Below are 13810 nucleotides of genomic sequence, written 5' to 3'. Positions count from 1 at the left end.
ATTTACAAGGCCTAAAGCCCACCAGATTATTATCAAGCCCCTTCTATCAGGTTCTATTTGCCTCTCAATCAGAAAACTTAATCGTAGCTTAGACAGCACCTTTCTTAGCTCCTCTAATAATGACTCTGTCCTTTGTTCTAGGCCCTGTCTAGTGCACTTGGGCCTCATTCCTTTGTAATCATAACCTCTACTCTACCACCAATGGCTCTACTCCCAACCTGTGTGTACTGATGGTCCTCTTCCCCACTTAATGCTGTATAATTGTTCAAACCTGGTAAATGCCACTCTTAGGATCATTGGTTACTATCCTCACTCTGTCTTTTATGACCTTGTCTAAATATGATCAGAGTCAGCAAACTTGAAAGGCTTCCATAACCTTGGCAACTCATGACGACAGCCTAGGATGGTTACTGGCGCCATAAACTAGAGTGTCAATTTGTTGGGTCAACAACAGGAGCCACTGTGCACTTGCTCCTCATGTGGGATCTCTGTCCTTAATGTGCTGTACATTTTGATTTAATGCTATAACTAGTACTCAAACAGTATGTTTCACTTTGTGTTTCTATGTGGGTGCAAACTGTTGAAATCTTTATACTAAATTGATCTTCTGTATATAAAGAGAATTGAAAATGAATGTTGATGTGAATGGAAGGGGAGAAGGAGCGGGAGAGGGGAGGGTTGCGGGTGGGAGGGAAGTTATGGGAGGGGGAAGCCATTGTAATCCATAAGCTGTACACTGGAAATTTATATTCATTAAATAAAGATTAAAAAAAATGTACACTTAATAAATAAAACTACTCTAAATTCTAATATAAAAAAAAAAAAAAAGAAAGAAGCTGACACAAGGCAAAGGTGAGTGAAGATCTAAGTGGAACCGCTTGGACACCAGAAACATTGTATCATCTGGATTTTGCCATTGATGAGGCCATAGCTACTCCTACACTGTGATTAAATATTAGGGCTGGGAGCGAACTGCACTGTTACTATTGTTTGCAGGGCACTGATGGTTGGGTTGGTAGCCATTTATCAAGTCAACTAATGGCACAAATGAAGAAGTATGGAAATGCGTATTTTCTAATAAAAACCTTAACCTGATACTTAAAGAAGAAAATTTATGGGAGAAATCACGTTGGTTAAATGAATCATCATATTGCATGGTTAAGCGACTAGTTTTCTTCTGCCATAATTCTTTCCACATATTTCCAAATCAGAACAGGCTACACTCAGGTCATCTTCCCAAATAGGAAGAAAGCAGCTTTATCATGAGAACTATTAAAATTTATCCCACTAAGTCTCAAACTTCCAAATTTTGTGACTATTTCAATGACATAATATTTATTTCAAGGTTACCAAAAATGGCATATATTTGCTCAACTTTGAGTTTTTATGGGTGTTCAAAACATGGGACAAGACAAAATTAGTTAACATCATATTAATATCCAAGAAAATAACATAGAAAGATTTCACGTTTTTATCCAATTCTTCCATTTTAAGATGTAAGTGATTTGGTATCTAACTGTGAATAAATTGATTCCAGACAAGTTTATAGGAACAATTTAACTGGTTCATAGCCCAGATTTCAGTATTATGCACTTTCTTCACTTGTACTAAAATGATATTTCAAGGACTGCCTAGGTAATTTTGAGTCCCAACCTGGATTCTAGTAAAAATGGCCTCTGCACATTTGAGAAATTCTGATACATTAAGATTTCATTAACTTGAAGAAATAGAACTTCATACAGCTACCACACTGGGGATTTGAGCAGCATTTTCATAGGGTTAAACTTGTATCCTTGAAAAGGAAAAAAAAAATCCCTTTCAGTGACTCTAAGTGTATCTTTTCATTTAGTAAGGGATAAGTATATTTTTCACCCGGACTACTTTACAAAGTAGCCAGGTTTTGATTTTAATTTAGTAATCCCATAAATACAACAATAAGGTCAACCATAGTCTCAAACATAAGCATGTTGTACTTTCTTTCCAAACCACACCTTCCTGGTCTCTTAAAGATCACGCTGTTGATTCATGGTGAGATGTTGTAGAAAATGTAGGGTAAAGAATATGAACTCTGCATCTAAACATCTTGGGAATAAGTTTCAGCCCCACCATTTATTAGGTATGTGGTCATGGGCAAGTCATCAGGTCTTGTGACCTCAATTTACATGTATGGTATTTAATGAACACATCACTGTGCCGGGCAAATAGTAGATGTACAAGAAACACTGGCCAGCATCGTCATGATTATCCTAGGTAAGAACCACAGAATTCTGCAAGACTTTCCTATTTCTCATAAGCCTGCGTGCCCCCTGTCCATTGTGGTACTCCATACTGGCCTTGGTACCCTTCCTGGTTCATATCAATCCTGCTCCTACCTGGGGATGTGTGTAATGTGTTCTCTCTTTCTGGAATGTTCTCAATAGTACAACTCAAGGCAGGCCCCCTGACTTCACTCAATCTCTGCCTGAATTTTGCTCTGCTGTGTAAAGAAGGCTCCCATGAGCATACTTATCTAAAGCAGCAGCCCAATCCCACATTTTCCATCCTTTTTATCAGCTTGCTTCTTCCATAAGGCACTCCCAGGACTTGCCTTCCACATTCCTTTGTGCACCTGTTGGTGAATGGTTTGCCCTCTAGAACTGGAGCTTACAGAGGTGGGGCCCTCCTCTGTCTTGTCCTTTGCTCAGTATTTGCAGTGGTGCTTGGCATACAGTACATGCTCAGTGAATATCATTTCAATAAATGAAATAAAAACTATCAATAACTTGTCACAGAGCTAGTTGATATTTTAAAGGAAGACATTCTGCACTAAATGGTTTACTTCATTTAAATGTGAAAAAATGTGAAACTGAGTTAGGAAAGACTTGAGGCCAGACAAGGAAGAAATTGAAATGAGAAGTGTGAAGGTCAACTAGGCAAAGAGAGAGCAAAGTGGACTCGTAAAGGGTCAGCCTGTCCCAGACTGCGTTCTCAAATGTGAAACTGAACAAAATTTCTGACGCCTAAGCTTCTCCAGAGATTGCTTTTTTTTTTTTTTAACTACGAAATAACTTCTATTTATTTCATTAGAAAAATATAAACATAGCCACTGATGGCAAGATACAGATGAGGGGCTGGCACTGTGGCATAGCAGGTAAAGCCACCACCTGCAGTGCCAGTATCCCATATGGGCACCGGTTCGAGTTCCAGCTGCTCCATTCTGATCCGGCTCTCTGCTATGGCCTGGGAAAGTAGACGACAGCCCAAGCCCTTGGGCCCCTGTACCCACGCGGGAGACCCAGAAGAAGCTCCTGGCTCCTGCCTTTGGATTGGTGCAGCTCTGGCCGTTGCAGTCAATTGGGAGGTGAACCAGATGATGGAAGACCTCTCTCTGTCTCTCCTCTCTCTCTGTAGCTCTGACTTTCAAATAAATAAATAAATCTTTTTTTTTTAAAGATACAGATGAAAATCACCCAACCATAAAATGTTATGAATTATTATCTAGAATCAAATACATAGAATCTATCTATGTATATAGAATGGTTTGAACAAATTTTCAGCTAGTTTTAGATAAGTAAACTAGAGATGATGAACAATTTATATTGGTTTATTTCTTTCCAGTCATTTTCATTTATAGATATGTTATATACATGCATATATACGTATATGTAATGACAAGTGGTTACATATAATTTTAAAATGTTTTACATTTAAATAAAACAATAACATTTATAAGTTATTACAAATTTATCATATTCACTTTAGGGTCAACTTTACGTTGTGACATACTAAGCTAATTCAACCCACTTTTACTCTCATACACAAGTCTAAAATGGGTACCTTTGTACAGAAAATTTTGACCCAATAACTTTTCACTGAAAACTCACCTATCAAAGGCTACAGTGATTTTAAGGCCCTCAGCATGTTTTATGTTGTACGCTTGGTGGAATAGGCAGCGATATTTTTCTTAATTGGGATGAACAGGTTTGTAATCCGGATGTTTTCTGCTCTGTTCACCAGTTATGTTCTCCTTGATTATGTATAGTGATGCCCTTAGCGGGGTACTGAATGACCATGCTAATTTCGGGAAGCCAGACAGCTTGTGCAAGAGCACACACCAGGAAGGTAGGTTTGCAGCAAGACTTCCAAATGCATGTCTCTCTCACCCCAGTCATCTCACATAAGATAATGATGCCTCAGCATGGAAACCAACAAATAGTGAGGAGTTTACACCCAAAACTGTCGAGGGAAGGGAAAGTGTGAACCATCTATAACCCCCAGCAGCTTCAATCTGTGTGGCTGTGAAGCTCAACTGGAGGCTGGGCTTCCGTCTGGGTGGGGGAGGGGACATCTACTTTCCACGGTTGGTGAAATATGTTTTCATGTCCTTTCCCGAGGCAGCAGAAGAACTGAGTTATGGGCCCTGATCTGGGAGCCAGAGTTACACTATCCTGAGGAAGACAGGTTTGGTATTACCAACACATGAAACCAGTGAAGTCGAAATGCATGTTCACTCTTCTAAAGAGTTGAGTCCTGTTTCTCTAAATGACTTCATTGAAATTCTACTACCATGTTGTTTCCCAAATATTCAAGATATCTCTGAAGAAAACAATGCACATTTGGGTGTCTGTATGTTAATTTATATAAATGGCCAAAATGGAGTCAGAAAAGTGACTATATTTGGGATGCTTTTGATCAGGATCTATGATAAGTATTTTTAAAAAGCAATGAATCCCTTGCAACTATCCAACAATTAAAAATTATATAACTAATAAATACTATTACTGAATAACTAGAAAACCATGCCATGCAATATATCACATTTGAAAAAATAGATATACAATTATTATATTTATAAGTATCATTTAATCATCACACAGAAAATAATAGGCATTTATAAATACCATTTGCCCAACTAAAATCTGTAATGGTAAACTTTATAAATCCTTATTATTTCCACTGTAAATCATTGTTGAGCACACCTTAGCAAGGGAGATATACACTTGAAATTAAATCCATATTTCCTCTTCTTCAGAGTTTGTGCCAACATCTTTCATAGTTTAAAATTTGATATGTACTTCAGATATATAATCTCACAGGTATATAAATATATACATCTATGTACTGCTAATTTAGGATTAGTATGTAAAATAGATGTACTCATTACTTGAATTTTCAGGAGCTCTAAACACAGTTGTTATGATTTATGACTACGCTATTTCTGAAGTTTAAATGGTCACTGGGCCTCTCTTAGATTCGTACTTCCTAGGCAGTTATTTTATATAATCATTATATGAAGTCATAGAATATGACTAATATTTACCCTGGGAAGAAAATAATTTTGAAGATAAATAGACATTATTTTGTGTTACCTGGAAATACGTGAATTGAGAATGATAGAGATCTGGATATACATGAAGAGTAGTTCCAATTACAAGGAGCAGCTCGAATTTGTGGAGAGATGAGCTAATATATCCAGTGAATCCCAAACACCATATCTTCAGAAGTGCTTCCAAATCAAAGAGTACCGTAAAAGCCACCTAAAGGAACAGAGACATTGACATTGGAATCCAAACTACAAGTTGCTTCAAATTATTTCAGGTATTTGTCAGTGCATAAATTTTAGTTACTGTCGTAAGAACTGAAGAGCCCCATACAATCAAGAATGACATTTTACTTAAAGATGGATTAGAAACACCTCAACAAGAATTTGGTAGACCAATGCTATTTAAATAGAAAAATAGTTAACATCTTGAATGTCTGCAGTGGCATTTTGAATGATTGTGAGTGGCATTGTTTTGTTATTATCTACTATTTATTGTCATTTATAGGCAATTGCCATATATGGAATTGTTGCATTTCTAGAAAGACTGCATTTTTAGTATAAACTACATTTTTCTAAAGATTAAATTTATATAATGTACATGGTATTTTATAAAAAATTACCTACATATTACCATAATGAAACTAAAACAACGTTAAAATATCTATCCCTCATGCTTTGAGACACATGACAAGTGGAGATATTAGGATTCTATACCTAGCAATTTGCGTGAGTGTGTCTGCACACATAAGTGTATGTAATATTAATATTAAAACTTAATAGCTACAGTGTCAGTTGATTCAGCCTTGTAATAGCCAACATAAATTTTATGAATTTACTGTTAGAAAACAGCAATCTTACACAGCACATCTATAAAGGCGGCATGGTATGTCCCTTTATTGGTCCTGCAGGCAAGAATTCTCATTTTATAAAGGAGGTTGTAACTGGAATTAAAATCTGCAATATAAGATTAACCTGCAATCAAAGGGCAGAGGGTGAGTGTTGGGATTAGTCATAAATCATCCTCTGAGAAGACATCACACAAGTTTTAGGAAGGCAGCGATAAAGGAGAGAGCTCACGTCTCTTTCTCTAGGCCAGTACTGGGTATCAGTAGTGCTCACATTGGGCAGATGTGAACAGAGTTAGTAACAGCACTTTTTTTTTTAAGATTTTATTTATTTATTTGAGAGGTAGAGTTACAGACTGAGGGAGAGACAGAGGGAGAGACAGAGAGAGAGGGAGAGAGGTCTTCCTTCCTCTGGTTCACTCCCCAAATGGCCACAACGGCCGGAGCTGCGCCGATCCAAAACCAGGGGCCAGGTGCTTCTTCCCAGTCTCCCACGTGGGTGCAGGGTCCCAAGCACGTGGGCCATCTTCCATTGCTTTCCCAGGCCAAGTAACAGCACTTTCAGGAAAGGAACATCACAACCCATACAGAAGGTTTATTTAGATATGAGAAGGAAATTAGCATAACTTCTCAAAGCTACAATCTCTGTAGATTCTAGTGGCTTTTTATCGTTGATTGCCATTTCTCTTCTTTAAAAAATGTGAGAAAGTAATATATGATGACCCCAAAATAACCTGGAGTGGGAACGAGGATGCTAATTGCCTGCTTGCCCACCTGTCTCATGTGTTGTATGTTAACGTCTTTGTCCACCCTTCCCCTGGCAATCTCTCTGCTCTCCCGCACACACGTGGTCACACGAGAGAGGGCTTGCTCTTTATCTAACACTCCACCGCTTGCTTTGCTCACTTGTTGAGAAATAGGCATGTGCCTCCCGATAAAGAATATAGGTTCTACCTACTCTTTTTATCAGCTGCACGATTTCCTATAGAGCTCAGCATTTATTTAACACTATGAATCCATCGCCAGGTGGTACTCGAAGGAATCGCCAGGAAGATGGCTAAGTCTCTTCTACTCCAAAAACAAGGCTGTACTAACCACCCCCTGCATGTCAGACTTCACCGAGGCTCTTAGATCTACAAGTCGATGTCCAGACTTGGCATTGCTGGGGCAAGGAGAGCTCAGTGTACTTTAATTTTCAGAAAAATATTGAGAGATCATCTTCAAAATATTGTAGTAAAACATTTGCCGCCTTCTCTTGTCCCAGACGTGGGGCAGCACCAGTGTACTCAAAGTTACTAATTACTCCTCATCTGTTCTTGTATTGGTCATTATTTTAAAATAAAATTTCATTTAATTTGAAATTTTAATTATTTTAAAATAATGACCAATACAAGAACAAATTATGTAGGATCTCTGTCTTTAATGTGCTGTACATTGCTATTTAATGCTATAATTAGTAATCCAATGGTAGTTTTTTCACTTTATGTTGCTATATGGGCAAAATGTTGAAATCTTTACCTAATATATACTAAACTGATCTTCTGTATATAAAGAGAATTGAAAATGAATCTTTACATGAATGGAAGGGGAAAGGGAGCGGGAAAGGGGAGGGTTGCGGGCGGGAGGGAAGTTATGGGAGGGCGGAAGCCATTGTAACCCATAAGCTGTACTTTGGAAATTTATATTCATTAAATAAAAGTTTAATAAAAAAAAGAAAAAAAAATTAAAATTTGCTGTTCATGAATTTGCCAATATCCTATGGTGCTATTTTTTGTTACCAGTTTTTGGAGTTGTTGATATTGAGACAATTAATTTTTTCTCTGCTACATATACTGCAACTACATCTTCCCTAGTCAATAGTTTGGTTTTTAATTTCCGTGTTGTTAGCTCCACAAATATAACTTTTACATGGTCATATACGTCTTCCTTCAACTTTATGATTTTTTTCTTTTTTGTTACCTTTTTGCTATAACAGAGGACTTCAATAGGATTACTATCCATTCTTAATATCTAGGAACAACACCATGGTTTTCTATTTTCTTGGACTATTATCTATATTCTTTAATAAAAATTTTCTCATACATAATTTATATTCAGGTCTCTTTCACACCTCTGCCAAATGTACACTTCCTGTGACACATTCGTCATCCCAGTCTCCACTCATGTCTGCGTTTGCGCAGAGAATTTACAAATTTATTTCTACTTTCTGGAAATGCAATTATCCCCCTTTTCCCAAGGATCCTTGCTGATGTATTTGCCAGCTTCTTTCACTGGGGTTCAATGCCCATTGATTTCCCCTTCCTTTCATCTCCTTGGATATAATATGTAGAATGTGATTTACTTCTCTTATGATTAACATACTTTAGAGTGCTTTCCTCAAATAAACAGCAGGTGTTGTAGACTCTCTGAATCCCTTCACATCGAAGATGGGTTTTGGCACCAGCAGAGCAGGTTTTGGCTGTATATGATCCTTAAGCTGCAGTTCATTCCTTTCGAGGTGTTTAAATGAAGGCTTACTGTTCAGTGTATTTCACTGGCTTCCGCAGGTTACTGAAGCCTGTTCGAGGCTAAAGGAGTTTTTTTCTTTATGTCTGCTATCAGGCGAGGTCACCAGGACACACTTAGGAAAGCATCTCTTCTCAATTTAATATCACTGAGATTCCTGAGCCCTTTCAATCTGCGGATTTACGCTTTTCTTCCTCTTGGGACCTTTTTTTTTTCCTTCTCTCATTTATTATTATTTTTCTCCTATGTGCTCCTTTTTTTTTTCAGGGCCTCTCTCCACACACACTTGGCTGGCTTATTTTACTATTCCTTCCTGATTGCTATCTGTCCTCACAACTTGATCTCCAATATTAACAACTGCACTCTGTGACTGTGCCCTTTTTAAACTCATCTTTTGGAAAATTTTAGGCAAAGTCTCACAAAGTTTTGTACCCGGAAGGCCACTCCTTGAGACATGGAAACCTTACACACACTCTCTTTCATTGATTCTACTCGATCGGAGAACTCCTATACTCGTTGCCATCTTGGATTTCTGAGTTTTACCTTCACTTCTGAGTCCCTTTGTGGGAGGATATTTTCTCTGCTTCACCATGGCATATGTTTTTGACATAACTTTTTTGTCATATGTGATCCTGCATAGAGGCAAATGCAGGACTGCAGAAGGCATCACGGTTTTTGGCACTGACAAACCTACAAACCACAGCCCCTTGGCTGGACATCAGGTGGAGGTGTTTTGGTGACAGCGTTTCCCAGGGGCAGGGGGAGTCCTTCCGTCCCCCTCCCCCATCCTGGAGTAATGTGGCCTCTAGCAAGGAGGTGCTCTTCCTGGTCCATGGAGCCCAGGGGGTTCTGTAGTCTCTTCCTGGACCACAAGCCCCGGGCAGACAGGTGCAGCTCCTCTGCTTCTTGCTCCAGAAGCTGCAAGGTAGCAAGCGGCAATCGCTCTCCAGCACTGGCTTCTCAGTGCTGGCTCTGCAATAGTACAGGGGAGTTGTGTGACTGTGTTCTCCCCTAGAGACGGTGGAGAGTCTGAGGAGGCACGGAGACTCAGGTGCATCAGGAAGTTCCTAGCCCCTTGTTCCATCTGGCTGCTGGACCAGCAGAGGAAGAAGTGACAGACACCTCCAGCACCAACCTGGACTTTCACACCAAGACTTTCCATCCCAAGGGAAGAGTGCTCATTGATTTCAAAATGACTTAAAAAAAAAAGCAGCACACTACCAAAAAAATGCTTGAAATGGATCCTAATAGATTGTGATCTAGTTATATATAAACAATCAATCACTTTACTAACTGTGTTTGTTACCAAAAAGACAGATGCAATGATTTATTTAAATGATCACAATTCACCGTAAAATATGCAAGTAGGTCCATTTGCATTATCATTTACTCAGTGGCAAGATGATATTCTCTTTAAAGACACTATAAGACACTACAAAGATTTAGGACACTATTATGTGATTATATTTAAACAGCTTTATTCGCACTGATTTTCCTATCAGAATATCTGAAATCAGATTCTCCTGGGATCAAACATCTTGCTTTCAACACATTGGTTAATTTTTACAAGGTCACATTCTTGCTCTCTGAAAAATAATACTGTACTCCAAATAATAAAATGGTTTTACGGAAAAACAGTATAAATACAGATATGTCAAACTTGAAACTATGGGTTATCCTGTTAGAGAAAAGAACCATGTCAGGATTTAGAAGGACGGAATTGTAATATTTCAGTGTAGTTTGTGGGGGTTTGGTATAAGACTTCAATTCAGAGAGTATGTCAATGTAGACAAACCTGAGTGGAAGCAACGAACAGGCCAGCTTTAGGAACCCCTTCTCCTTGACAGTAACTGGACAGGGAGGTAATTGTGAGGGTCATGCTGTTGGCCACCTAGAAGGAGGAAGCCAACTGGGCAGCCTACAGAAGTGTTTCTTGGGAAGGCACCTACAAAATCACCTGAGCAGGTGTATCATCTTGGGGCTTCCAGCAAGCACCAGGCAGTCAGTAGGTAGCCTGTGGCAGGGCGGCCGTGCACTCGTCACTCCTACACAGGCAGCTTTCCAAGGCCTTGATGCCCTCAGCTTGCAGGTCTGTACCAGGATGGTCTCACTGGGACCCTTCCTCTGTTTTATTTCCATGATGGTTTAACTATAGCTTGTTTCCTCTGAACCTCACATTGAGATTTAATCTCCATTATGTGGTAGCAAGAGGTGGGACAAGGAGGGACTTTACAGGGGGGTGGTAAGGCTCTGCCCTCATGAATGGGCCAATCCAGTCATGTGATTGATGGTGGTTGATGGATTTTCACCAAGAGTGAGTCAACTATAAAAGCCACATTGGCTATGCATCTTGTATGCCATGTGATAATCTGGGCCATTCATTGCCAGGCTCTGCCAACAAGAAGGTCATCATCTGATATAGGCCGCTGTCTTGGGCCACAATGATGAGTTCAAATAAACCTCTTCTCTTTCTCTACCAGACCTGGTCATGACACTGTTACTGGCAACAGAAAAGAGACTAAGATGGTAGCCTTGCAGACCATCCCACCATTTGTGAGCACATACAGTCAAACCTTATCTTTTACGAGTTATGATTTCTAAGAGTGTAATAAAATTTTCATAAATATTTTTGTTTCATTACTTGAAAAAAAAAACTTGACACCAATACATAGAAAAAGAATATTTCCTTCCTCTCATTCCCTGAGAGAGGGTTCCCAACACATGTGTAAATCACCCATCCCTTCCAAGGAATCTTTTAGAGAATTTATTTCTAATTAACACCTCATCTGGAATTTTCATACCCCCCCTACATATATCCATTTACATAAAGAATTTTCATGAAGTTCATAGGAAATGGGTAGTATGGGAAAACTGCATGGATTTCAGAAATCTTTTTCCATCAAAATATGCTCATCTTTTATTTCCATATTTCATCAAGTTTCTGAAGTCTTCTTGTGTACTCTGAATATGGATCTCTACTTTATACATGATAAGAGAAGGCCTCCCTTTCCAATCAAGAACAAGTTTCACCCCTTTGAGGGTGTCTCCACTCTGTTGACAATGCCTGCCAAGGAATGGGTGGTGAGCCTAGTGGTCAAATGTCTGTGTCCTGTATTGGAGCATCTGGGTTTTATCCCCAGCTCTGGGTCCTGATTCCAGCTTCTGGGCAGTGAAGACCCTTGGAGGCAGTGGTGATTGCTCAAGTCACTAGGTTCCTGCCACCAATTGGTGAGACCTTGATTGTTTTTCCAGCCATTGACTTTAGCCTCAGCCAGCCCTGGCCATTGCGGAAATTTGGGGAGTTAAACCAGCAGGTGGGAGAGTGCTGTCTCTCTCCATCTGCCTCTCAAATATCTATATCTATATCTATATCTATATCTACCTATATCTATCTATCTATCTATCTATCTATCTATCTATAAAATAAAATGCCAGTCCAATAGGTTTACCAGGTTTGAAATCAACGTAGCAGTGTTTAATACTCTCAGGAACACAGGTACTGTGAATTTTTGAACATTAAATTCTATTGCTTATATTCCTGCCCTTAAGAAAATTGTCACTAATTAAATGTAGATTTAAAATTAAAAAGAGTTATTGTTCAAAGAAATAGCAGTATATTTGTTTTCAAGGCAGCACATAACTTGTGAAAAGTTCTAGAAATTGGTTCTAACTGCATGTTTTCCAGAAGAACTTGTAATTGTATTTGTAAGGGCAGCAGGTAAAACAACAAGATGATTGCCAAATTTCCTAAGCTAAGGAGAAAAACAACTGAAAGGAAAATGACATGCTCAGTACAAGAGGAACAATGGAAATTGCTCTGCCCTTTTAATGCAATGAATAATGTATGAACATTTATAGGTGACAAATTATAAACGAGCTGATTGTGCCATCCAGGTCTGTGAAGATAAAATGTCAGATACCTCCCATATGTAGAAAGATACCGGAAATCTCTTCTATAAGACTGGTGCTGCAGTCTCTATTTCATGATTTCAAAGAAACATAATGGATGTTCGTGAGAAAATGAAGGCATATTTATCACAAAAGAAGATCAGAAGACACAAATCTCAAGAAACTCAGTTCGACGAACCCCATTCTCCTAAATAAAATTCAGATTCAATAACACCATAAATGCTTACCTGAAGCTGTCTGCACACTCCCTACCCCTTGCCTAAAGTGTATCATCAGAATTTCAGAGTTAAAAAGCAGAATTTGAGATGGATGAGTTAATAGTTCAGACTTCATTACTGTAATACCTTTTAGCTAGCAAAATGCTGCCCAAATCCTTAAGAAATAATTATGAGAAATTTTGTTGGAACTAAGATAAATGGCTCTTTTACATAACTGCACTTTAAGGAATATCATATAGGATTGTTGTTTTATCCCTTTTTATACTCCTGTGGAACTGTGGTCTTCCTACTTTTTACTTGGTGAATATTATGCTTAGTGGTGAATTAGGCCTGTGATTAGAGTAGATTAAAGTTATGTCGGAAAAAATTGATGAAAAGACGGGAGGGAAGAGGAGTAGGGAAGTGTGGTTATCTTCTTAGAACTTCACCTTTGAAATACATGAACTCTGTTCTCTTTACTTGAATAAAAAAGAAGATAAAAAAAAGAAATATAAACCCAAATATCTTCTGAAAACCACAGAAATTGCTTTTCTAAAGAAGATAACTTCCTAAAAGATGGCAAAAGAAGTCCATGCTCTCTGAAGCCCTCTGCTTTGAACACATCACAATCTTAGGAAAAGCAGGAAAGCAAAGAGACACCAAAGAGCTGGAAACAAGGCAAACCTCTCTGAAAATCGGATTTGTTTATTAAAAACAATGTTACAAATTCAAGTGTCTGGGAATCTAAAATAGTTTGGTATCAGAAAATATATGACTTAAAGAAATTAAAGAAGAAAATCTGTAGACAGTTCAATATATGTAGTCGAGTTTTTGATAAATAACTTTTTCTCTTGGAGAAAAGTTCTTACCAACCTAGGAATAAAAGTCTATTAAGATGATAAAATGCATCTATAAAAGCCAATAAACAACATTATTGATGAGATAATAGGCATTCATTTCAAAAGATAAAAGCAAGCCAAGGATGTCCACTATCACTGCTTCAATTCAATATTTTAATAGAGACCCAAGCAAGGATAATGAAAGAAAAATAT

General features: G+C 38.3%; 1 protein-coding gene across 2 annotated transcripts in view; it reads right to left on the bottom strand.

Annotated features, from left to right (window-relative positions):
• The window catches only part of NALCN (sodium leak channel, non-selective), a 375909-nt gene that overhangs the window by 176590 nt on the left and 185509 nt on the right, over nucleotides 1-13810 (bottom strand). For both annotated transcript variants that reach the window (XM_062193965.1, XM_062193966.1), the window contains exon 12: nucleotides 5349-5516. In XM_062193965.1, coding sequence (XP_062049949.1) covers nucleotides 5349-5516 — 168 coding nt within the window. The remainder of the gene's footprint in view (nucleotides 1-5348; nucleotides 5517-13810) is intronic.

Source organism: Lepus europaeus, chromosome 6 (assembly GCF_033115175.1).
Source record: "Lepus europaeus isolate LE1 chromosome 6, mLepTim1.pri, whole genome shotgun sequence".
NCBI classification, from domain to species: domain Eukaryota; kingdom Metazoa; phylum Chordata; class Mammalia; order Lagomorpha; family Leporidae; genus Lepus; species Lepus europaeus.
This window is presented reverse-complemented; position numbering and strand designations above follow the sequence as displayed.